The sequence below is a fragment of the Protomyctophum bolini genome (genome assembly GCF_963924005.1).
Source record: "Protomyctophum bolini genome assembly, chromosome: 20".
Taxonomy (NCBI): domain Eukaryota; kingdom Metazoa; phylum Chordata; class Actinopteri; order Myctophiformes; family Myctophidae; genus Protomyctophum; species Protomyctophum bolini.
In genome coordinates, this window is record NC_137881.1 from 9,262,551 (window position 1) to 9,289,076 (window position 26,526).

Below are 26,526 nucleotides of genomic sequence, written 5' to 3' on the forward strand. Positions count from 1 at the left end.
TACTGTACTGTATACAGACATTGATCAGCTATACATTCCTCTGCATCACAGCAAGCATTTTACAGTACAACTACAGTATGAAACAGGAAAGCAGCACAAAAACAATTAGCAGGGGTCTTCACTGTATGAGCTGTTTATCATTTTTCATTCACATGGCTGTATGTATGGTGCACTGCAGCGCACTAACCCATTTTGACCTGAGATCAGATTCTAAAAATGTCTTCCTGACAGTTTTCTGAAAAAGCTATGTTTCTATGTCAGTGGTTCTTCGATTTTTCAAAAATAGCAGACCTACAAGCTCGCAGATCTGCTATTTTTCAATAGCTAAATCACAACATAATGCTAACACCAAAAGGGGTTCCCGCCCAAAATGGGCTAACTGCCTCCTCCGTTTGACTTTCATAAACGCAATTCCCCAGGAAGCATGTTGTCGACATCGAGTAATTAACCGCGTTAGAGCAATTTTCTTCCCAGCCGCAAAACGAACGAAGACGGTTTGAAAACAGCACTTAACGAAATGCCTACATGAGTCTGCGTGACCATAACAGCCCTTTGCCGAGAGCAGAAGTGCAGCTGAAATATTTATGTGGCTCTTTTTAGAGTTTGCGTTAGATAAACATTTAAATAACTCTGGCTGCGCGATATGGAGGCATACATATGGGGGGGCAGACAAATCCCTTAGAATACACTTTGACCAAAAAGTGTCAAAAAGTTTGTCCAACAAATTATGAATTATGCATAAACATCCATTCCGAACATGAAATAGACATGTAAGAATGCCTATTTCCCCCAAAAGATTGTAAAGCAGTGAGAACAGGGATTACTGTTATCTACACAGCAGCTTTCTCTGTTTTCTTTTCTCTTCTTTTTTTGTGTGGGTTCCACAGACAGGGAGGAGGAGGAGGAGGAGGAGGAGGGGGGGCGGGGGGTCATTTGCATGCGGCTGTGAAAGACGCAATAGGATCACCCGCGTGGGTCAACTGACGGCTTTGTGTTTTTTTGGACTCAAGGGAAATCAGGTGGCCGCGTGGCTGGGGGTCGCGAGGTCGGCGCGTGCCGCCCTGCAGGGTTCAAGGAGCTGGGCCTCCGACGTGCAAGGGGTCAAAAACACAGGGCAGCGCTGAGATTGTGCGCGGCCCACGTCGAGCAGCTTGCCTATTCAACCCTTTTAACCTTGGAAGCTCATCGCGTTAGACCATTTAGAGCGTCGGTGTACGTTGTCCACTACATTACTGCACTGGAAGCAGACCGGGTACGAAACGGGAATAATAATTACTCCTGTATTCTAACCGGCGCTAGATAGAGTAAGGTGGTGAAATTATTCATGCACCACGTGACCATAATATAAGAAGCGTCTTTCACCTTGGTGGTTGTGACTCATTGCACACCGTGAAAACAGGAGAGATGTACTCACTGAAGATGATAAATGTTCCGCCGCATGAATATTGTGATTGAAGGTGATGAAGCATGGAGTCAGACACTTTAGTGTTGCGCTACTGAGTCAGGCGAGAGAGGAAAGACACAGCGAAGGCCCTATTGTGAAAGAAAAGGTAGAAGAAAGAAAGGAAGAGGGAAAAAAAAGCTATTAGTGTTGTTAGTTTCCCTCGCAGGTTCACATCGCTCAGTATTCAAACCCACAGGTCTCCCTTGAACCGCTTTATTGAACGCTGAATTTTCAAACAGAAAACAACGGCAAAAGGCAGGTAGCCTAGCAACATTGAAACCATGGCCAACGACTGGCTATACAGTATGCACGCTGTGAATGCGGCAGGCAGGAGCTGCACACGGGCCCCACAGAGAGTTGGATGTGGTCTTTGTGTCAGGCTGGAACCTCGTAGCCTCAGATTTGTAGCCTAAGATACAGATTTAATTTCGTTTCATTTTAACCCATTCTGGGTGGGAACCCCTTTTGGTGCTTTAAGCATTATGTTATGCTTTAGCTGTTGAAACATAGCAGATCTACAAGCTCATACGAGCTGTATTTTTGAAAAAGGTGGCGCAAATCTTTGCGTATATAATTCTGTCAGAGCGAATGTTTTTAAGCCAAATCTTTGCTTCTGGGGGGCCCCTGGAACAACATATTTTCAGATGGGGTCGGTGGCCAATTACATATATTATTGGGGTCCTTGACATGAAAATGTTTGAGAACGATAGAAACAGGTTTTTTTAGAAAACTGTCAGGAATTTGTAGAATCGTCCTCAGGTCTAAATGGGTTAATGTCTCTTCAATGTTGTCTCGCAGCACGCTGTGAGCTCATAGATTTTCCCTATTTTTGAACAGTTTTGAGTGTGTCTGTGGGTTTTATAAATATTGAACCAATTAACATGAGCTTGTGACTAAATAATGACTACATTGGATCCATTGGAACACATTTTTTTTCCCATTCCCTGAAACGTTTTGAACATACAAGGGCTTTCCGGCCGACAGCAACGATGTGCTGGCCCCAATGACAGTCGCCATTTGTAGCACTAATAGACATACATGCAGGTGCCACGGTCAAGTGCAAGCCTCGCATAAAGGAAGGCCATACGGTATTGCTAGTGAAGGGTCTGTGGGCTGTAAATAAAGGCCCTCCGGAGTGCATTGCAGAGAGAATCCCCAGGTGCCTCAGTGGAGAATGAAGTGCAGCAGTTGTCCTGAAATGCTAATGCCTCCAGGCTCTCGCGGTCCTTCCAGAGTCCCTAGCTTGAATGATCCGGCTGAGGAAATGAATAGGGGAGAGAGAGAGAGGTGTGTGTGTGGGGGGGGGGGATAGACTCTTTTAGCCTTTCGGCTAATATTCCAAGAGTCCAGTCAGGAATAAATTAAAACATTACAGAATACATTGCATTACATTACAAAATACATTGCAGTTAAAAAATACATTACAAAATACATTGATGTTATAAAAGACAACAGTCAAGTATCACAGCGTAACAAACAAATAGTACCTAATACAGTAGTAGATGGAAACGATAATGTGAAATTGAACTGAAATGTATTCATTTTGATCAGTATTCCTCATGAAAGTGACTTGTCTAGTTTAGACTAGTCTAAAAGGGAAAGGACATAAGTCGTTCTCTTAACACAGTCATTGACTGATTGCCAGGTATTAGTTAATTAACATTAATTAACACTCACGTGCGGTTTTCTATGGCGGTTGTGCGTGTGTGAAGAGCAGCTAATTATCTCAATAGTCTCAATCTCATTTTATGACACAGCAACCGCAAGGGAGCTGTAAGAGATTACTGTAAATCTTTTGCAAACTTGAGCATGGTGTCAAGTGAGCACAAAGAAATTGAACAACTTGAGATAGAAGTGGGGATTGGAACACCATTAGATTAGAACTTGATGAGCTGACATAAATTCTGATTATACAGGCTGGAACCTGTACTCAAATTACTGTGTTAAATTTAACCCTTCCTTTTACGGTATACTACAGTATTTACCAGGTATCTACCAGGTACTACATGGTAATAATAAGTAAGTACTGTACCAGGTTGTTTTTTTTTTTCTTTGCATTTTGTTTTCATTCTTGAGTGCTGAGTTGGGAGAGACGAAACCATTGGCTGGCAAGAGTGAAAGACACATTTTCAGTGAATGACAGTTGACTGAGGCACCAGGGCATCCCAAGATAAGCTTCTGAAACAGATTTTGACTACTGACTACTACAGTGTGCCTACAATGTTGGCACCTTGTCATTCAAAGTTGGAATATTCTTTTTTTGACGTGCAATATACCATTTTTACACATTTGTATTAGAATGTATCATAATCAAATTGCCATAGTGCCAATGCATAATGTAAACATTCCACCATCTACTAATTATCCTCACTTAACTGGCGGAACACTGTTCATTATTTTGAGGAGGAGAAAAAAATAAGTATTATTATTTTTTTTTTGCCCCCTTATTCTCAGTGTTCTGCTCCATAATGGTTTAACCCACTGAGTGGCGACAGTTCCCCTGGAACAAGTGTATAATTATACATTAAAGCTTTCTACTTAGTGTGCTCATTTTCAAGCCAACAAGGTCGTCCTCTGAAGTGCCATTAGTGAGGAGAGGCACCCTCTCTACCTGGGGACATGGCAGCCTCCAGAGAACCAGCACTGTAACTGACAGATAGGCAGCTCCGGTGGCGGCACCATGTCAACGTTGCCCCATCTAACTATAAATACGCAACGTCTCTGTCTGCATGCGTGCGTGTGTGTGTGTGTGTGTGTGTACGGTTGTAATGCACATAACTGGAGAACCGTTTGCCCCACCGACTTCAAATTCGACACACGCCTTCCACACCCCCACACGGAGTGCAGTGCCCGGTATCGAGTCGGTCGGACCCACGGTTGTCCACAAACACCACAAAAGGCTCTGGTCAGGCTCTGCCAGTGGGCCTAATTAGCCCAAGTGCCCTCACCTCTGCAATTTCCAGCCTCTGCCTCAGCCAATTGATTGCCATGGTAACCCCACACCTGCACATTGATTACTTAACCACTTTTCACATCAGTTTGGACTCTTCCGACACAGGCAGACTGGCAGATACAGAGATCTCCATGTGGGACACAGACAGAAAGGGTATTGTTAGGTTCCCAAGTTGCATCGTTCTCAAGTAGGCCGGTGGCCGACGGGCACGTACAGGTCTAGTCTATCTAAAATGCGTAAAATAGCACAACATAATGCTTAAAACACCAAAAGGGGTTCCCACCCAGAATGGGTTAAGTGTCGTCTGAAACCAAATAGCCTTGAGTGGAAGAGGCTTATAAAGCCCTCAAGGGCGAGTCTATTGCCCATTCGCAGACCGCGGCCATGTTTCCATCAGAGTTTGGAAGTACTCGTTTTCAGTAAAGCAATGTCCTGCTGCCTCTTCTGCATTATGTGCTAATTCAAAACAGGTGGTACACACACAGGGCAGTTGAGTGATATCTAACGAGCACTTCCAAACTCCAGAAAAAGAATCACCTGCAAGGACACAAAGTAGCTCATAACATGTATGTGGATTTTTATTAAACAATCACTTTGAGGATAGAAAGAGAATAATTCAAGCTTTCCGTACAGCTGCAATGTTGGTGAGTTTTACGTTGTTTAATACAATCAGATGGGACTTTTCTGTTTGGATGAATGGGCTGCCAATGGAAGTTGCACCTCGTTAGCACCTTGCCATTAACTGATATGGTAAGATGGCCGGTTGTGTTTCATCAAATAGTCTACCATTATCCAACACAAACTTTTGAATTGAAATATTCACAGGACTGCTACTCGTACCAGAGAGCTCATTAACCTGCGACCTAAATATGAGCACATGTTCAGCACAAAAAAATTAAACGCATCCACAGAACCTTGGCAGCAAGTATTATTTTATTTATTTCCATGTTGAAGTTGCCATGCACCAACAATACAAATAGAGTTAGGTCTATTTCAGTCTCTTCAATGCATCAGTTATTAAAGCAATTCATTGTACGTTCATATTAGAGGTATAAAGAAATCCGTGTGAATGTATATCTGTCTATGTTTAATGACGCCGTCGTACAACGAAGTATACATCAAGCTTATCACTTCCCCCAACACTCATCAGCCAATCAAGACGGGTGCTAATGATTCTTGTGCGACAGAGTGGTAAGGAGGAGTGTGTATGTGGGGAGGGTAGACGGGGGGGGGGGAGGGTTGACACTGTGTGAACCCCCGATGGCCTTTCTGCTGAGTAGCCATGGCAACATCTAGACCCCACGTTAATGAGGCACAAGTAAGCTGTTAACAGAATACTGATTTGGGTTTGACATCGGTCTTGATTCCTATCTGTGTGCGCGTGTGTGTGTGTGTGTGCATGCGTTCGTGCGTGCGTGCGTTTTATAACTATCTATTCTGTAGAATGGTCTGCATGTATGCGTGGGGAATGCAAAAACAGAAGGTGCAGTAAATGTTACTCATCCAGCCTTTATTAGATTGTCGATGTATTGGTCAAAATGTGCCACGCGTAACAGCATCAGCCAACAGAGCCGTGGCACCATACCAGTATCTACCAGCACTCATTGCACTTGAATCCCATGCCATCTGCGGTGTCAGTGATTGACAACTCCGGTGGTGTTTTGTTTCTATTCTTATACCCTGCTATATTCTAGTCTAGTGTGCCTTGGTATGAGTAATATTAAATCATCAACTCCAACTATTACTCGTCTCTCTAACCGCTCGTAAATAACAAATCAGCACGCACGTAATAATGCCCAATTAGGATAGCCATCTTATCAGACAAGGGTGGAAGCGACGCCCTGACTGACCACCATGTGTGTGCCCTTCACTTGTTCTCGTGCGTATGAATTATTTATTACGATGCCAGGCACACTGGGTGCATGGCTGAAGGTTGCAGGTGCAGTTGAAGGAGGCTGGGGCCTGTAATGACGATGACTGAACTCGAACTCAGAGCAGCGCTATCGTAATTGATGACCTTAACTCGAGTGGCAGAGGTCGACAGCACTTGGCACGGCCCGGGCTGCTCTTAGAGTGTGGCCCTTGTTCCCGTACTGTTGCCACACCACATCAGGATCAACGGATCCCGAGCTGCAGCGCGGTACGCCTGCTATGGTGGGACCAGGTCTCATGCTGCAAATGATTATCGCATTAACAGCCTAGTGAGAGGACTTACATGCTACCCCGTTGCCCTTGTTAACACATTTTGGGCGGGAACCCCTTTTGGTAAAATGGTAAATGGTGCATTTATATAGCGCCTTTATCCAGCATCATGGTGTTGGTGTTAGCATCATGTCATGCTTTAGCTATTGAAAAATAGCAGATCTACAAGCTCATAGTAGCTACGAGCTTTGTAGGTCTGCTATTTTTGAAAAATCGAAGAACCACTGACATAGAAACATAGCTTTTTCTGAAAACTGTCAGGATGTAGATGACATTTTTTGAATCTGATCTCAGGTCAGAATGGGTTAAAGCTCTGAAAAGCATACTGCAGCTGTGAGTCATACACTCATGGCTGATTTACACCAGTGTTGATTTCGTCGACTAATACTAAGACGAAAAATGTTCGTTGACTACCTTTTCTTCACTGGCAAAAACTACAGTAAATGGAAACTAAATTAAAACTAATAGGATGACTAAAACTAAGACTACAATTTCGTCAACAAATACACACAACTACACACAAATGTTAGGAAGGGACTAGTGGACAAGAGATCCAGTATACGTCATTTTACACTTGGTTGCATGCTGAAAATCAACTGTAGATTTAGTCGACTAAAATCGCATGACATTTAGTCGACTAAAACTAGACGTAACACTAAAACATTCCAGGTGACTAAAATGTGACCAAAACTAAATGAAGTTTCATTCCAAAGCCTATGACTAAACTAAAATAGAAAGTTTGCTATACCAAAATCAACACTGGCCATTTGTAATACACAAGGTGAGGTTTCACCATGGAGGAGGTAATACATAAAGACTGGCACTTACTATTAATTATCCATAGTTGACCCATCCTTGCACCACCTTTCCAATATTTACGATGCAGCCAGTGTTTCAGCCATGTCCCTACAATTCCCATGATGCATGTAATGGACCGGCATGGCGTTCCCACGTGGTCTACGGTCCACTTGATTCATATTTTTGGAATTGCTATACTTTTCCGTAAACACGGTGAACTAGGACAATGTCACAGCCACCCAGGGTAGCGGCTACAAAACAGTAAATAAGGGTTATAGTTTTCACATTCACAGACGGACGGCTCTAGGGTCTTCCACGAGAAACAAACAGAAGTTGTATGATGGCTTCTAATGGAATTAGAAACTGGTGCTCCAGTCCGTGGAGCACATATCTCTGCCAGGCTGTGTTTCTGGCTTGGCGGCAGTATCACAGGATTTGGTTGTCAGTGATTGAGATACTCTTTGCTTTTTAGATATATCAATACAATGATACAGTGTACATGTTGACAAGCAACACATAAATTATGTCTTCTTTGATTTTCTTATAGGCAAAAGTGCTTTTGGAGGTGTACTCTACAGAGAGGCCCCTCAACATGCGATTCCAACTTGGGGTTGATTGATTAGATGTTGCGTTCATTATATATGGCCTTTTGTGGTCTGAAATACTGAAGGCCCCTCCCACAAATTTTGAAAGAAATTTTCAGGCAGCCAATTTCACGCAAACATCGAAACCCTGTTTGACCGTCATTGTCACATGACTCCTTAAATCTTGAATGTGGTGAAAAGAAAGCTGTGGGTTTTCTGTTGTTTAGTGTGATTAAAATTTGGGGTTGATTGATCGTCATGATGGTCATGACTTGCACGGCATTCTTTGCATTCATGCAGTTGGTCAGAATGGTCAGAATTTATTGAAAGGATAGCCCCTTGAGATGCAGCATCTCATTTTAGAGGGGGTCCCGTACACAGGGAAAAACATTGCATACAGTACAGTGCAGTTACACAAATAGACAATAGACAATAGAGACATGTCCAGATACAGTTAGCTTGCTCATCCTCTCCCACCCACTCCCCCATCCCCCCAACTCTTTCTGGACAAGCATATTGAGAGTATACAGTACAGTGACTTGAAACAGCAGCCAGGAGAGGTCACGGATCTGAGAGAAAGGGGAAGGTTGTTCCAGTCAGTTTGCAGATTGGTCGACATACTGTACAGTATCCATCCTGGTGGAGATAACTACAGCCCTACAACAAATGTATACACATATTGTGATAATGTGATGGTGTCGCTTTAAGTTGATGCTCTCCATTGGGTGTAGGACATTTCTAAGGCATATACTGTATAGGGTCCTATATTTCTGGCCTCATTGTATGCTTCCATAAGTATAGCCTAGAGCTAAAAACTGACACCTATTTGCAAAAATAGAAGCTTATGACAAATTTTCTTTGTTTTCACAAAATCATTTTACCAACGTTCCGACGGACTTCTTCAGGTCTTCTTTAGGGTACCATTATTATCAGGACATCAAACATGCCAAGAACACCATGCAACACACACTGCACACACACACACGGCTCTACATTACATATTAACCACATGTACACACTAGCCACCATAATAGGCGAACATTCTGCAAAGAAATTCACTATTTGACGACGTATACAACACAATATGTAGCCTTTTAATTGGTATCGATGTACTGTACATGCATGATATGCATGTACAGTGTGAAGTATCCATGTATTGCATGGATGCACGTTCATCCTGGCCTGCCCACAGTGCATGTGAGCCATGATAATGCCCATTAGTTTCCTTTCTAGTGAGCACACAGTAGGCGCCACAGTGATGACACTGAAGGCGGATGAACCGATCTATATTCAGTCTGAGGGGAGGGACACTCAATCTGTTCCTTTTTGTCTGTGGGATCCACAGTTAAAGTCCTAAGTGCTGTTGTTTTTGGCACATACACATTTAGATTTTAGTTTTAGTAATAGTCTCTTCAATAGTTTTGATTTAGTTTCAGTCACATTTTAGCCACCCGGAATGTTTTAGTGTTCTAGAGTGTCTAGTTTTAGTCGACTAAATATCATAAGATTTTAGTCGACTAAATATACTGTACAGTTGATTTAGTCGACTAAAATGTATTTTGGCGGGCCTTGATGCCGTCGTAATGACTGATTTTACACTGAAAATAGCCGATCTACTATCTGCTATTTTCAGCATGCAACCGTTCTACAAAATGACTTGATGATGATCTCTTGTCCACTAGTCCCTTCCTATAACATTTTAGTCTAGTTTTCTTTTTTTTACGAAATTGTCAATATATTTAATAGTTAATTTTAGTCATCATAGCTTAGTTTTCCATTTAGTTTTCGTCAGTGATCAACACTGGTCCTAAGACCTAATACACCAAACGCACGCACGCACACACACACACACACACACACACACACACACACACACACACACACACACACACACACACACACACACACACACATGTTCTCTGTCTCTTTTTTCTCTCTCTCTCTCTCTCTCTCTCTCTCCCTCTCTCTTTTGGCCCAGATTTGTGTCTGCTCTCTGTATCTGCGTTTAAGCACAGTTTAAGTTGTGTAAATGCTAATTGCCTCTGACAGGTTGATGCGTGGCTATATCAGAGAGGCCAACTCTTCTTTCAGCATAGGGCGAGATTAGCCGTGGATTGGCGGGATTTACCCGCCCGAGGCGCCCCGGATTAGCTCCGCGTTGAAGTTTTATAACAAAGTCACATCATTTTTAAATGAAATAGAATAAGAGCTTTTATAAGCTTTGTGAAATTATCAGAAGAACAGAAAAAAAGGTAATCAGCTTTCAAACTATCTCAAAAGCGAATTATTCTTAACGGGGATTAGATTTTTAAAACCACTTAAACAATGAGGGGATTCCAAGACAACGTCATCGTGATCCATGAAAACAAAAAAAGAATCTTTTTCATATTCTCCAATTCCATAAATGCCAGAAAGGAGCTTTGGTTAATATTCTCCCCGGACCTGAGTGTAGTTTTACTGTATCAATGATATTCTTTTACGTTCTCAGTAAAGTCACATTTATTTCTCGCCGCAAACTCTCCTCTAATGCTCCCACTTCAAGGTGTCATTGAGTTGAAACCGCAACAGTATCTAACAGTATTTTTGTGTACGTGCGCCAGCTGTAATTAAATCACTTTTCCATCTGCTATGCTGTGTGACAGTAGAAATCACGCCGTAGTGATTCAGCGGCCAAAACAAATGAGATTGACTCCCTAATGTCTGCGGTTAAGGGTATGTCTGGCGCTGGGATGGAGTTCTTTGAGACCCACTATCTCACCCACAGTGCATCGCAAATGTATGGATAATGGGTTTAGCCTGCTAGATATTCCACCATTACAGGTTTATCTGTGATGGAAGGTGCATTTTATGGCATTAGGGGAGGCCGGACAAACAATGAATCATAGCTCAGACATCTGTAAACAAGATTCCCGGCATTTTAAGCCCCCCTCACAAAAAAGCATGTGTTCAATATCTCCCCATCATTAATCATTAAAATAAGTCTGCATTCATGAGTCCTGCCGTCATGTCCGCTCAGACGGAAATGCACCCCCCCCACAACACAAATCTATTTAAAATATGCTTTAATTACGTTGGCTTACTGTATTTCTGGTTTATTTTCTATTGGTTACCAGTCTGTTTTCTTATTTTCTGTCCTTCAACATTGGGCAAAAAAACCCAAACCAACAGATGTTTGTTTGGTTTGGTTTTCCACTCCAAAAGAAGCTAGACTGCATGGTAAGTGATCTGAGTGCTAATGCTTGGCAGCGCGCCTTCACAGGCTCTCCATCAGGCAGGAAAACGGGCTCTCCTGCTGGAGCTGTTTGAAAGGAGAGCAGCAGAACAACCAACATGTTGTGGCAGGAAGGAAGATGGTGATATTGACAGCTTAAAACACTTTCAACGCGGCATTCAAAAAATGGCAAAAATAGACGATCTACATCGCGAGCTATAGTGGATCTGCTAATTTTGTGTTTATAGGGTGGTTAAAGCAGTGGTTCTGATGTGTACTAGGCCTAGGCCTCAAGTGGTTAAAGCAGTGGTTCTGATGTGTACTAGGCCTCAAGTGGTTAAAGCAGTGGTTCTGATGTGTACTAGGCCTCAAGTGGTTAAAGCAGTGGTTCTGATTTACTCTCTCACTATATTTTTTTATTTTCTTTAATTCTTTTATTTTTTTTTTATTTATTTTACTTTAATTTTTTTTTTATTTTTATTTTTTTTTTTTTATTTTTAAATCTAATCAGTTTAATTTATTTATTATATTTTTTTTTTTTTAATTTTTTTCTTATTTTTTATAATCTTTTTTTTTTATAAAAAAGCAGTGGTTCTGATGTGTACGCTTATATATACACACGTGTGCTACGTTTTCTGACATACCCAGGATAGGGACACTAGGGTATAACGGGCTTCACGTGGTTAACCCATTCTGACCTGAGATCAGATTCATACGAGGTTTCCACTGGACACACACTGGTCTGATTAACCCATTTTGACCTGAGATCAGATTCTAAAAATGTCAGTCGTTCTTCGAATTTTTCAAAAATAGCAGACCTACAAGCTCGTATCGCGCCACTCGGTGGCGCGATATGAGCTTGTAGATCTGCTATTTTTCAATAGCTAAAGCATAAAATGATGCTAACACCAAAATGGGTGCCCGGTCAGAATGGGTTAAGTGGCAGGGCGTGTTGCTACCTCCTGGGGTGCAGACCTTGGTGGATGGAGCCAGAGTGGATGTAAGACAAGTAGCTGAACCCAGGCAGAAAGAGGGATGAGAGAGAACAGGGGTGTGGGGCTATATAGAGGTGACGCGCTAGGGATTGCTATAGCTGGTCAACTGGTCCAAATGGCCAGGGAACTGTCACATACAAGCGTACGTCTTAAGCCATTCTGGGCAGGAATCCCTTTTGGTGTTAGCATTACGCTATGCTTTAGCTATTAAAAAATAGCAGATCTACAAGCTCATTGCGCGCCACCGAGTGGCACGCTACGAGCTTGTAGGTCTGCTATTTTTGAAAACTGTCAGGATTTAGATTACTTTTTTAGAATCTGATCTCAGGTCAAAATGCGTTAAAGAACCACCATTCTTCTGTGCGTTAGAATCTGGTCTCAGGTCAGAATGGGTTAAGCCCTGAGGCCCCTGACAGCAATCCATTTGAGGGTCTCCTGGCGTTAACTGAGTGCTAAAACCCAATCAAACAGCCTGGAAGGGAAGAGATGGCGAGAGGCGAGAGCCCAGACGACTTCCACTTGTGTGAGCAATTCACCTCTGACTGACCCGTTCAGACATCTTAAATAAGCGGAGTGTGTTGCGCATGGCTGGAAAGCCATGCTCGGGAACCTCAAGGCAGCCACGCACTGTATCTGGATTCTGTAAAGGCTATAGAGAGACACCCCCTTCCCCAAATACACGTTGGGGCATGGTGGCACAGTCGGTAGTGCTGTCGCCTCACAGAAAGTCCTGGGTGCGTGTTCTCTCCTCCGTGTCATCAGTGCCCATACCTTTTGGTGAAAGGGCCTTTCTGTGTGGAGTTTGCATGTTCTCCCTGTGTCCCCTGCCTAGGGTAGGTACCCCTCACAAACAACATGCAGTAATCCTGGTCTCTAAACTACCTCCCCCTGGACAGCCGGGACACCTGATGAAAGGAACTGGTCGGAATAACGTGTTCCTTTCACACGCTACGTCCGGGCGGGGAAACTCTCCCCTGTCAGGTGAAAAGAAGCAGCTTGGACTCCTCATGCATAGAAGGAAGCATGAGGTCAGTCCCCCCCAGGTTGGCAGAGGAAGTGTGGCGCCCAGGATTACATTCGATAATTGACACTGGGTGAAAAAATGGGTTGCAAAAAAGAAAAGAAAAAAATAACTCTGTTGCTGTCTTCCATTAGGTCTAATGAGGGTACATCTTGACAAGGAGGAAGAGAAATGTAAATACATTGTTGCATTACATTTCTACCTTCCAGAAACTGTCTTCAACTGTCTGTGATCACAAAGGGATAACAAAAGAGGCTGTTGTCTTTGTCATTACTTTCAGTGTCTTTTATTTAATATTTATGTTGGTTGCTTCTGTTTGATGTCTCGGTGAAAACCCCAGCTCTGATCAAATTAAGTAACATGAGATGCAGCGGTGGGTGGAATCACACGACAGGAACATCCAGTTGTCAGGATGAAGAACAAATCCTCCTTTTTGTATTGTAAGAAGGAGGACATCATGTAATGTAGATCTTGCTACCCACAATGGCCATGGCTCCGACGTGCATGTCAGACAGTCATGGAATCTCTCAAGACAGATTCAGAGTTCCACAGCTAAATTTGTTCCATTACAACGTGTAGAGTTGTTATTAGGAATGAAAACAAAGTAACAAATAAAGTAAACGGGCCGGCATCACATTGGCATTCCTATTTATATGGTGCAGAGCCGAAGACGAACAGGATGATTTCATACTGTAGCGTCCTTTACATGAAGTGAAAGCACGCAATCTTATAATCTACGGATCTATCAGGAGATGTACAGTAGGCGAAACCTAATCTCTCTGCTCACCGAAACATGAAACGAGAGAAATCCAAACGCAGTGTGTGGCTGTTACTGTGGTCAGAATCAATGTACCCTAATGTCTCCTCACAAGGTCATTCTCAGTTGGATTTTTGCGACCATAGGTCGCAGGTTACTATGAAAACCTGCCAGTCATTCCGTCCCTTCCATCAGTCACGCCTCATGACAGGCTCCATATACGGCCGTCTCTATATACTGTATGATCACGACACTGAGCTCGTCAAACCATGGATAGCCATACATGGAGAAGACTGGATCATCACCTAGATTTGCATATATGTAGTCGGCCAGCAACTCTACATCTGACCTCAAACCCTTAGATCTCCATATATGGAGCTGACCTGTTGCCCAAGCAACAAAAGCACCCCGTGCACATGGCTGTATCTGTGTAAGTATGACGTCAAAACAACCAGCAGGTAGAAAATGACAAAGGATTGACCCTCTTTCAGGATAGGTGTTTTTTGCTGTGGTGATCACTTCATGGAAACGGCATGTAGAATATGACAGGAGGATTTTCTCGGAACTCCCTCTTTCAGATAGGCTTTTTTTTTATGGCCTGTGTGGTGAGTCACTTCATGGATCAATTTCAAGACTGTTGCAGTAAAAGTAAATCTTGGGACAATCCATTTCATGAAGGGGACATCCTAAATATATGAAAAAACAATGTGCCGTTTTGTTCTATGCCCAGGGAGGGGTATAGTCAACGTTTGTGCTTGTGATTCCCCCATAGTACAGGTACTTCTGTTTGCTTACAAAGCCACACGACACGCCAAGCACGATAACTACCAGTAACTGTAATTAATTATAACTCTAAATGTTGTATTACAAATCCAATCAATGCTGGTGGGTGGCAGAGTCTTTCATTTTCATGAACTTACAGAAACAGCCAATCAAAATCCATCAGATTAATCTGGGAATTGCAATCGATCTCACTCGCACTCAGAATCAGAGATAGTTTATCATTAGTATTGGCGTTGATGGGGAGAGACAATTATGAATAGCTGACACTTGCTGGTAGGGTAGCTGGCATTACCTCAGGTAGCCTAGCTACAGCTATCTCACCTCCTTATAATTAAAAATCTGTGTGTGTGTGTGTGTGTGTGTGTGTGTGTGTGTGTGTGCGCGCAGAGGCAGAGATCTCGCGCTCTCACAGCTATTTGTTTGGTGCCACTGTTTACAGAACATTATCGTTCTTCATTGTGGACACACATAATTATCATTCTAGTCATAGTTACCGCATGCTTGTGGTGAATGGCCCTTTACTGTCGATTACTATTACTAAAATCGGCGTACTATAATTTATAATGTTGCGTTACTTTCCATGCAGTAAAGTTACAGCTAGAATTAGATCAGCAAATGGCATTATTTGGCTCTTCCTAGATTTTGCTGCTGTGTTGGCCCATGGCCACAGGTACCCCTGTGTTGGCCCATGGCCACAGGTACCCCTGTGTTGGCCCATGGCCACAGGTACCCCTGTGTTGGCCCATGGCCACAGGTACCCCTGTGTTGGCCCATGGCCACAGGTACCCCTGGCTTGCTCTGGCTCAATGCTCTCGGTCAAATTGCTCCACTGAAATGCTTTTGGTGCAAATGTAATTAGTTGGCACAGGGTTCAGTAGTATGGTGTTCTTCTCTTTTCCCTCCCCAGTGTGCCGTCACACAGAGAATTAACTATGACAAACGGTAATTATTATTTCCGTTTCCACCGTCGGTGTCGGTGCCAATGCAAGCCACTGACAGAGGGCAGCTCCGTGCTGGCCTTGTCGCAAGAATTCATTTTGTTTTTCGCTTGGTTTCTGCATGGCAAAATAGTTTTCCAATTAGCATACCTGGTGTTTGGGGATGGCAGATATTTCTTTGCGTTTCGTTCTTCACAACTGTTTAGAATGAATGGATGTGCAGTGCACTGTTACTTAAATTAACCTGAACTTGACTTTATCCCACCCCCTCCCTCTGATTCCAGAACATGGAGCACTTGGGCAGGAACGCCGGGAAACTTGTATTGTCAGATGAGGTATGAGAGTGGAGAACCCTGCTGGCAAGGCCCGACCCGGAATACTATGGTAAGACCTGGGCATCTCTCACATCCATTTTTGAGTGCTGCAAACCACTCCTATAGACGGCTATGTGTGTGGCTGTGTCTGTCCCTGTGTCCCCGGCTGTGTCCAAGCATGGAAATAGCGTTATAGCGTTTGTTCACCACCAAGTGTCACTGTTGCACAGCCTAACACACAGACACACAGGCCAGGGAGGAGGGCTTGTACAGTACAGTACAGTACAGTACAGTACAGCACCACTCACTTCAGACGCACTTTATAATAACTATACACTATTAATCATTAGTTAAGCAATAGTTAAGCATTAATACTTTGAGTTTGAAACATCTTTGCCTTCATTATTTGCGTCTTTGGTCTGAATGGGCGTGGCTCTGAAGGAACTAGCAGTGACCTTTAGTGAGCTCCATGCCTGTCTGCTCGTGCACTGCACAATGCACGTTCATGAGTTTTTCACAGACACACGTGGCTCATGTGCATACACAATAGAAGGCAACAAACTCAGATATAATAGACCTGACTTAATTTAAATTGAAGTTGTTATTTGGATGTCAATGACCAGTTTTAACCACATGAACCCTATAGCATCTCTATTCTTAAGTGAAAATAGCAATTCTGTATTTGAAAATAACAGCGGCTCTTGCTGACTGAGGATAGAATCGATGCAATCACGTAAATTATATCAGAACTGGAGCGGAGACCAAAGAATGTTCCAAAAGGAAAATATGTTTTGTCCTTCTCCAGACTGACTTCAGCTAGAGTTTGATTCACCAGCTGGCTTCACTGGTAGTGAAGAAATGGGATGGCTCTAGAGTCCCACATTGCTGTGTTAGTTGCCCTCATAAAATACAAAACCAGACAGGCTGTGTGAAGCTGGAGGTCAGTGGTAAACAGACAGAGAGACAATGACCCAGACATCCTCCATGGGCGGCGGGCGCCGACTGCTGCTGCTTGGAAGCCCTGAATGTTGGTTACTCAATTTTAATTATGCCACACGCACTATTTCAGAAGTGTGCAGAACCACACACACTTCTTCAGAAGTGTGGAGAACCACACACACACTTCTTCAGAAGTGTGGAGAACGAGAACCACACACACTTCTTCAGAAGTGTGGAGAACGAGAACCACACACACTTCTTCAGAAGTGTGGAGAACCACACACTTCTTCAGAAGTGAGTGGTGACAACTTAAAGGGGATTGTCTTTGATTAGGTTTGCGTCACATACAAGTTAATGTGCGTGTGCATGCGTGGGTGTGTTTCTTTATTAAGATTGAATCTTTATTAAATCTTTAATCAGGCGTTGACAAATCTCGTTATATGAATGTATAAGTTAAAAAATATATATACTGTATATATTTGTTAACATTGGGGGGAAAGTTTCGATCCTTGAATAACAGGAAATTAACCTAGACCCCTCAATCCAAAAGTTCAGCTGCATCCTGCTCAGCTCAACTATTCAGAGATTGTGCTGACAGCTTTTCATTGCAAATTGAAAGTATTTCTTGAAAGATTAGGCTTGGACTGAGTCATGATGTTCCTGCCCACAACTTGAACTACATGGATTGCGTAGTGAAAGAGATTACAGACAAGACATGGCAACGTTTCACATTTAATGTTTGAGTCACCAGAGGATATTAGGATATTGTTCGATGCACTGGAAAGGCTTGTATGAATGTGTTGCAATCGCATTAAAATTTTAATCAAAAACAGGTAGTTAAAGGACAGACTGACACAGACAGGCACAAAGAGCTGCTTTAGAAGCACAATAGAAACATTGAACCAAGACAGTTCATGTGCATCTGATGTTTATGTAGAGCTTACACCCAAACATGAGTCAAGATGTAGAGAGGTTGCACCTGGAGTGAAAGCTTTAATCAGGAGGTTATATAGTTCCACAACCGTTGTTGCAGTTAGCTTGCATTAATTGTCAACAACATTCCAGTATGATTTTGTAACATTAGACATTAGAGCCCACAGTATATTTATTTCCCATGAGGATAACATCACTGAGCCAGATTGAATACTTATTTTGGAAGATGAGTACCTTGAGTTGGTTTAAAAAAAAACAGCCCACACTTGGACAGATCGATACAATGACAATGTGTCATCGCTATTTAGCATCACTGTTATAGCACACCTCCAAGATTGGCTTATTCTATATTATACCAATTTGGTTGAATTCTGACTGTCACTCAAAACTGCCTGGTGTTTGTTGATTATATTCACATGGATTATGTTTCAAATAATGAGGTTAGAACCTTTTTTTGTCATTTTACTTTGACAATAGAAAAATGTTGTTTATGTGTCATGTAATACAGATCAAAAATAAGTTCTAGAATTACTTAAAACATGATTTATGTACCTATTTAATGACTAGGACAAAGATGGTTTGAGTAGATTTATTGCACTTATAAGGTGACATGCATGTTGACAGTATTGTTAACAATATCAAATACTATTTTCTCCTTGTCTTTGTTAATAAAAAAACACCAATGGATATGTGATGAACAAATGATCACTGGCATTCATCTTTGCCCCCTTATCATCCAACCTTACAGCAGGCTGCAACAGCTCCATATGTAAACCTAACCATTCAATCAAATAAATACATTGCAGTAGCGCTACTTGCACAACAATTTTTGGAACAAGCATTGAAGTCCCATGATTGTTGATGATCTGTTTTTTTTTTTTTTACAAAAACGCTGTGAAAATGTGTGCAAAATGTGTGTCAAAGAAAGATGTTATCTCCAAAGCCGAGTGTGGGAAGCTGGGCTGCTCTCTCCCCATCCTTTCTCTCCTGTCAGCCTTCATTGAGTTTATGGTAATGCTCCTTCCAGTTCCTTCATGCTTTGTCCTCAACTTCACTCCTTTCTAACCTTACGCCCCCACACATGTTTAAAATCTGTTAGAACCATTTTCATCTTATTCAGGACTTTGCTCAATTAAAAATATACAGTAGCATGGTTAATAATCATGCCATTTAGTGAGCCGGGCCGCCCTCTCTTCAAATGGGAATCCCATGCTCAAGTCGGTGGAGTGTGTCGTGGAAATTATACTAATACAAGACCACTTAAACTAAAAAGATGAGGTGAGGACAAGATGATATGAGGCATTCAGTTCAATTTAATAGAGATCTCTAGAGCACAACCATCTTCCAGCATGTCGGATGACTGAACTCCAGAACAATACATGCATGTCAATTTTATACAGTCTTACTCAAAGGAGGAGGAGGACCTGTTGGTCACATGACCAGACAGGTAGCCTCCACATCAGACAATGGGACAAATCTAATTAGAATGACAAGTGGTCGAAGTCTAGTAGACTTAGATGGGTATGAATAAACTGTGATGAATGAGCATGACCACAGTAAAAGAGAGGCTGGGCTGGTGTTGCTACACAGCTGGAGTCCAGGAACTGTCTCACTGACACTTTGGTCATAACAAAAGCCTATTGATATGGGAAAACGGTTGATTAAGAATGGGAGAGGCCTAGAACTCAGTGTGAACCACACCCAGTTTGACTAGACATCAGGATAAGTAATTTACAATTAGTGGTGTGAATGCACAATTTCATATTTCCCATTACATTCCCCCACTTCGACAATTTTGTCGACAGAAAAAGAGATGGATTTCGACAATGTTGTTGACATCATGGCAATATGAAACTTTCTGTGGACATGAAATTTAATAAATGTCTTTCAAAATAAAATAAAAATAAAACAAACAATAATGTAAAACAAATTTAAAACAATAAAGCATAGCAGAAAATACAAAGAAAAACAAAGTGTTTCAAACGTTTAGCGTAGAATACAGCATATGACTTTCAAACTTTAGAGGACATAATACATGAATACTGCAGTTTATTCATGCATCATATCACTCCTCAGTCCGGGAATCGCAGCTGTTACATTCTCCCATAATATTGCATCCCACCTTCCCACAGCACAAAATCACAAAATCATACAATCTCACTCTCACTAAATGGTGGAATCCACTGCGTTTCAGGAGGTGATGGTGGCTGTATCATGTGGGACGTGGTGCTAACTAGTTTAGACATGATAGTTCTAAAGCAAACAGATATACACATGAATATCAGAAATATCACGACAATTACAACGACAATGGAGATTAATGCACGCATCAGTGTGCTTTTTATCCCTCCGAACAAACCGTCAACAAAGTCCCAGAAAGGTCCTCCTTGAGTCTTGTGCAATTCATTTAGCCCATGCTTTGTGTCCTCACTCAACTTGTCCATGGCCTGAGTCGGATCGGATACATAAGAACAGCATTCTGTCCCAATAACTGCACAAGCTCCTCCTTGACTAGCTAACATGACATCCAAAGCCATTCTATTTTGTAAAACAATGGTCTTTATTTCATTAACTTCTGTTGCCAAGGCATGTACTGCTGCATTTGATGCATTCATGTGAGATTCTAGTACAGTGGATAAAGTTTGCAGTTCACTCTGAGTATTGTAAACACCATAAGCAGGTAAAATTACTCCTAGTGCTTTTTGCCACCAGGATAATTCTCTTTTCCCACGGTTTGTCTTACTCACATGCTGAGAATAGAATGCTTGAATATCCACATTGTTCACTTTCCTGATCATTGGAATGATATGAGCTAAGTAGCATGAACCATGACTATTTGCAGGTAGGTGTGTGTAAGCTCTCTCCCCACAGATTGCGTATACCTGATCGGGAAGGCGAGATGGAGCTGAAAGATTAGTGTACATCATTGTTTTTCCTTCACAAGAGCTTTCACCTACATTCACCCCAACCTGCCCATGGTATCCAGTAAAACAGTTAGAGACATTGAGTAAGGGAACTACAGGTAGAGTGTGATGAACTGATGAGCTTCGGAGGACCAGATTCATATTATTTCTTACCTGAGGATGACAGACATGAGTTGTACATTCTAATAATCCAATCAGAAATTTGGCTTCATCAGCATAATAAAATATTTCTGATTGGCATTTAAGACTAGTGCTGACACCGGTTATTATACAATTTGTGGATCTTGACTTTGCGGAACAATTGGTTTGTGCGTGTGTAGTGTCAATTTTAAACACCATGTCTCCTTCTTCCAATCTCCACTTCATTTTAAATGTTGATGTCTTCTGTGAGGTTACTTTCTCATAGGCTACTAGCCTAAGAATGTCGGTGGTATTCAAAAAAGAAATGGGTAAATGTCCCTTATTTACTTCAGCTGACACGACTGCCAACACCTTTTGTGTGAGGTAGGGATTGAGGTAGCTGTCCGGGTAAGTCATTTGTGCTGTTAGTTCGGTGTGTTCTGGGTGGGTATAGCAATCGTAGTCCTGCCCTAAATCCTGCCAATTATATCGATACCATTCCTCCTTTGTTAACGGAATGGGCAACGCCATTGGGGTGGTGGTGCTTTTTGGCATATGTTGACATATCCAGCAGTTTGAATAATTCATTTGTAGAGCAAAATCTGTGATCATAGACATGGCCAGATTTGGATGATGTATGTCCCGCCGTGGTCTACTGTGTGTCAGAGTTATATCCGGTTCTGCATGGTTCTTCAGTTGCAACCCTTCTTCCCCCTTCTTCCACACACACACTGACAGGGATGTGATGATGCCCACTGCAATTGTGAGACAAATGATTTTGAAAGGGCCATATCCATATCCATGTTTGGACGTCATCTTGCGAACTGCTCAGTGTAGTGTTGTGGATGGGTCGTGGTTGAACTTCTTGCAATGCGATGCGTGAATCCAGGAGTCCCTCTCAGCGACCTTTACTGCCGTAGGTGTCGTCAGTAGCACTTGATATGGTCCGAGCCAGCGGGGTTGATTCCAATGCTGCCGTCTTAGGTCCTTCACCACCACCCAATGACCTGGCTGGATGTCATGTAGTACACCTTCCTTGGGTTCTGGGAGTGCTGCTTTCACCCTGGAATGAATAGACTTTAAAACTTTGTTCAGTGCGAGACAATATTTTATCATTTCGTCATCTATTCCCATTAGTGTCAGCTTATTCTGTGGGAAAGGTGTGTTAGTCATTCGCATTGGTCGGCCCATTAGAATCTCATAAGGAGACAGACCGAGTGTTGCATGGGTTCGTCCTCTCATAAACATCAGTGCCAGAGGCAGAACTTGTACCCATGACAGTTGTGTTTCCGCCATCAATTTTGTCAATTTATTTTTAAGTGTCTGGTTTGCGCGTTCAACCGGAGCTGCGGATTGGGGGTGGTACGCACAATGCCTTCTCAAATCAATTTGGAGGCTTGCTGAAAGACTCTGTATTACATTATTTACAAAATGACTTCCGTTATCAGATCCTAATTTTGACATTAAACCGAATCTTGGGATGATATGTTTTAGCAGGATTTCTGCTACCGTGTGTGCTGTCTGGCGTCGGCATGGGAAACATTCAACCCATCTCGACCACATATCAACAATGACAAGGCCATACCTGTAGCCCTGACAGGGGGTCAGCTCAATGAAATCCATCATTAAGTATTCAAAAGGGCCATCCGGCATCGGTTGGGCTGACATTGGCACAACTATGCCTCGACCAACATTATTAGTAGCGCAAATTACACACTTTGTACAAAACTGGTCAGCATAGGTTGAGAAACCAGGTGCAAACCAGTATCTATTTACAAGATCAGTCATTTTGGTTTTTGATGCATGGTCACCGGCATGCGAAATCTTAGCCAAATAGTGAAAGACTGATTTAGGCATGGCAGGACGTCCCATGGGATCCATCCATATGCCAGTAGTTGCATTTAATGCACACTTTTTTGACCATGAGGCCTTTTCCCGTGCATCAGCTCCTGTCTGTAACAAAGAGACGTCATTAAGGGAAAAAGGATCAACATTGCTTGGAAGTGACACCATTTGCAAGAGGGGGGAGACAGAAGAAGTAGCAGCAGTCTTTGCTGCTGTGTCTGCACGAGAATTCCCTCTGGAGACAGGATCAGATGCTCCTGTGTGGGCCTTGCATTTGCACACTGCGATCGTTTTTGGGAGTAAAAGAGCATTTAACAGGTTTTTTACCAGAACATGATGGGTAATAGGTTTTCCTGTTGTTGTGAGGAAACCACGATGTGCCCATATCGCATGAAAATCATGGCAAACACTAAAACAATACTGAGAGTCAGTGTAAATGGTGGCTGTTTGTCCTTCTGCTAAAATGCACGCACGGGTGAGCGCAAATAACTCAGCAGCCTGCGCAGACAGATGACCTGGCAATTTAGCACTTTCAACAGTATATGCATCAGTACATACAGCATATGCTACTAAAGGTACTCCTGATTGTTTACACCGTTGTGCTGAGCCATCAACAAATAAAATCATATCTGAGTTAGGTAATTCACAGTCTGTTAAATCAGGTCTGGGTTTGCTCATGATATCAACGAGCTGGGTGCAACTGTGGGGTTCACCGTCCTCAGCTGTAGGAAGGAGAGTAGCAGGGTTAAGAACTGTACAGCGCTTCAATGTGACATGTGTCATAGTTAATAGAATGTTCTGATAATGGAGAAGACGTGCAGGAGTTAAATGTGCAGTGCGTGCCTGTAGAATCAATGAATCGACAGCGTGTGGTACATGTACAGTTAAAGGGTGCATCGCTACAATGTCTGCTGATGATAGAACAGCATTCGTGGCGGCTTCTACAGCTCTCAGACAAGGTATGAATCCCTGTGCCACATTGTCCAGACGTTTTGAATAATAAGCAACAGGTCGTTGTTTATCACCATGGGACTGTGTCAGTACTGCAGACATGAAACCATTGATTTCCGATACAAATAGGTTGAACGGTTTGTCATGGTTTGGTAAACCAAGGCAAGGAGATGATGCGAGGGTTTGTTTGAGAGTAGTTAGGGCATTTTCTGCATCAGCTGTCCATTCCAATGAGTCAGACATGGCTAACTTTTTCCCCCCATGGATTAAAGCAGATAATGGGTCTACTATCGTGGCATAGTCTTTTAACCAGGGTCTACAGTAACCGGCTACACCCAACAGAGACATAAGTTGTTGTTTATTTACTGGTTTTGGAAGTTCTAATATGGCACTAATCCTATCTTTCCCTAAACTTCTACCCTCAGGGGTAATGATGTGACCTAAATATCTGACCTCCTGTGATACAAACTGTAGTTTCTTCTTTGAAACTCTGTGCCCGTTGTCAGCAAGAAACGTTAGCAACGCTATCGTATCTTGCTCACATGCGTGTTTTGAAGGAGAGCAGATTAGCAGGTCATCCACATACTCTACAAGAGTGCTGCCCATTTACGAGAAGGTCAAAAATAGGTGATTCATCTGGAGTTACTGAGACTTGGAAAAACTGATCCGAATATTCCTCATGTTCTATATTATCTACCTCCCCTGTCTCCACCTCATCCTATGCTAACCCCTGCGGATTGGTGACTGTGATGTTGGCGTCTGGCCTGTTTTGGGAAGAGTCATTGCGACCATGTGTGTTGTGTGTTCCATGGCCCTGCCTCTGATTGTTGTTGCCTCCCTGTCCATGCCAGCCGTCTGTTTCATTTGTAGACCTCTGTTGAGAGTTGTTGTTGCCACCCTGCCCCTGCCAGCCGTCTGTGTCATTTGTAGACCTCGGATGGGGACACTGGCGGATGAAGTGGTGTGGGCTTCTACAATTGTGACATAGTCTCACATTCCCACTCTTTTTCTTGAACCTGTCTCCCCCTTTCTTCTGGTGGTGGTGGTACTGTTTCTGTTGTTGTGGGACCTGCTGTTGCCAATATATCTGCTGCTGTGGACTCACTTGCTGATCGGGCTCTGGTTCTTGCTGCTGTCCCTCATAATACATGATTTGTGCTGTTTCCATTCTTTTCTTCCGCGTGTCATCTTGTGTGATTGCGTGTCGTTCAGCGTGTTTTGCATGTGCCCACACTGGGTCCAGCTCTTGGGTCTCCCAACCTATGCATGACAACATGACACGGTTGTGAATAGCTGGCAGAAGGCCACTGATTAAAGAAGTCTTTAACAGGTTGTTGTAGGCTGCATTATCATGGGTCAGACCGGCGTGCCTCTTGAAACATTGTTCCATTCTTGTCCGATAGTTGTCACAGCTTTCATCGTGGTCCTGCTTTATGGAATGGATCTTCTTCCAATCTGTGCGGACTGGGTAGGCCTCTCTCACTCTGGAAAAGAGCCCAAGTGGATTCTGTAACTGTCCTGTAACAATGTCCGCTCTGACACCATTCACGTCATAGTTCCCTTTCAGGTGTGGCCATTTCAATTTGAAGATCTTGCGGAACACTGATTCTAATTCCTGTGCTGATGGCTCGTACATTCCTATTAAATCCAAAACAGATGTACACCAGCGTTCTACATCTTCACATGGGGTTGGGAGCTCTCTCACGATTTCGTTTAACTCATCCAGGGTCCAGTTTCGTTGAACCTGGACTGTCTCAGAATAAGCATTGCGGACTTCCTCTGTAGCGTCATCTGTAGGTCTTGGATGTGGATTTGGGTATGATATCAGTGGAAATGTCTGATGTGGTAGGCCTACTGCTTGGCTGCGTGTCACAATCTTGTGGCTGGTTTGGTGCGAAGGCTCCACCTGAGGGTTGTCCTGGATAAGGGGACCAACGCCGACTGTTCCCTGCTTTGCGTTGCCATCTGTGATGGGGAAAACCGCTGCTGTTGCTAACTGCAAAGTTGCTAACTGCAACGCTGCTTCATACAGTGCCGTCACTTGATCGGGTTGCACTGCCGGTGGCTGGGTTGCTGGCAATAGTTGGTCTGGTACTGGCTGGACTGCTGGTAGGTGGTCTGGCTGGGCTGCTGCATAGGGTGGTGGACGGAGATCCTCTTCTTTCCTGTCTTTCTTTAACTTCCTTTGTTTTCTCTCAATTTCTTCCTCAGTCTCTTCCTTAGTTTCTTGTTTTAATAACAAAGGCTTTGTCTGTTTCTTGTCCCTGGCTTCAGCCTCCCTCTCCCATTTCCTAAAACTTTGCCAATCTATTTTCTTCTTTTTCCTGCTCTTTTTATTTTCATATTGTTCTAAAGCCTCTCTACACAGTTTTAACTTAGTTGTACTGAATGTTCCTATCAAAGGGAACAAACCTTCTGAAATGCTGTGCCATAAAATAACTTGACCTAACACATCTGTGCCCCACCTACTCTCCATTGATACGGCTGGCCCAGAAAGGTTTTGTGGCATAGCCACCTTTTTTTGTTGTCCATTCCCCATGGCACTACAAAAACTTTAGAAACAAATCAAAAAACAAATTAACAGGTTCAACACTATTACACTTCAGGCGTCACTTTGATTACCACAACAATATCAAAAATAAGAACAAATTACAGATGGCCAGGATGGCCAGAGAAGAAATAGAAATGTTCTAGAAGCAGATGGCCAGGATGGCCAGAGAAGAAATAGAAATGTTCTAGAAGAAATTATAAATGTTCTAGAAGAAATTAGAAATGTAAATTAGAAATGTTCTAGAAGAAATTATAAATGTTCTA

At 42.8% G+C, this 26,526-nt stretch overlaps 1 protein-coding gene across 2 annotated transcripts in view; it reads left to right on the forward strand.

Moving 5' to 3' along the window:
• LOC308335620 (glucosidase 2 subunit beta-like) overlaps positions 1–26,526 on the forward strand; it is a 182,357-nt gene that overhangs the window by 151,278 nt on the left and 4,553 nt on the right. For both annotated transcript variants that reach the window (XM_080792724.1, XM_080792725.1), the window contains one exon: positions 15,971–16,070. In XM_080792724.1, coding sequence (XP_080648850.1) covers positions 15,971–16,070 — 100 coding nt within the window. The remainder of the gene's footprint in view (positions 1–15,970; positions 16,071–26,526) is intronic.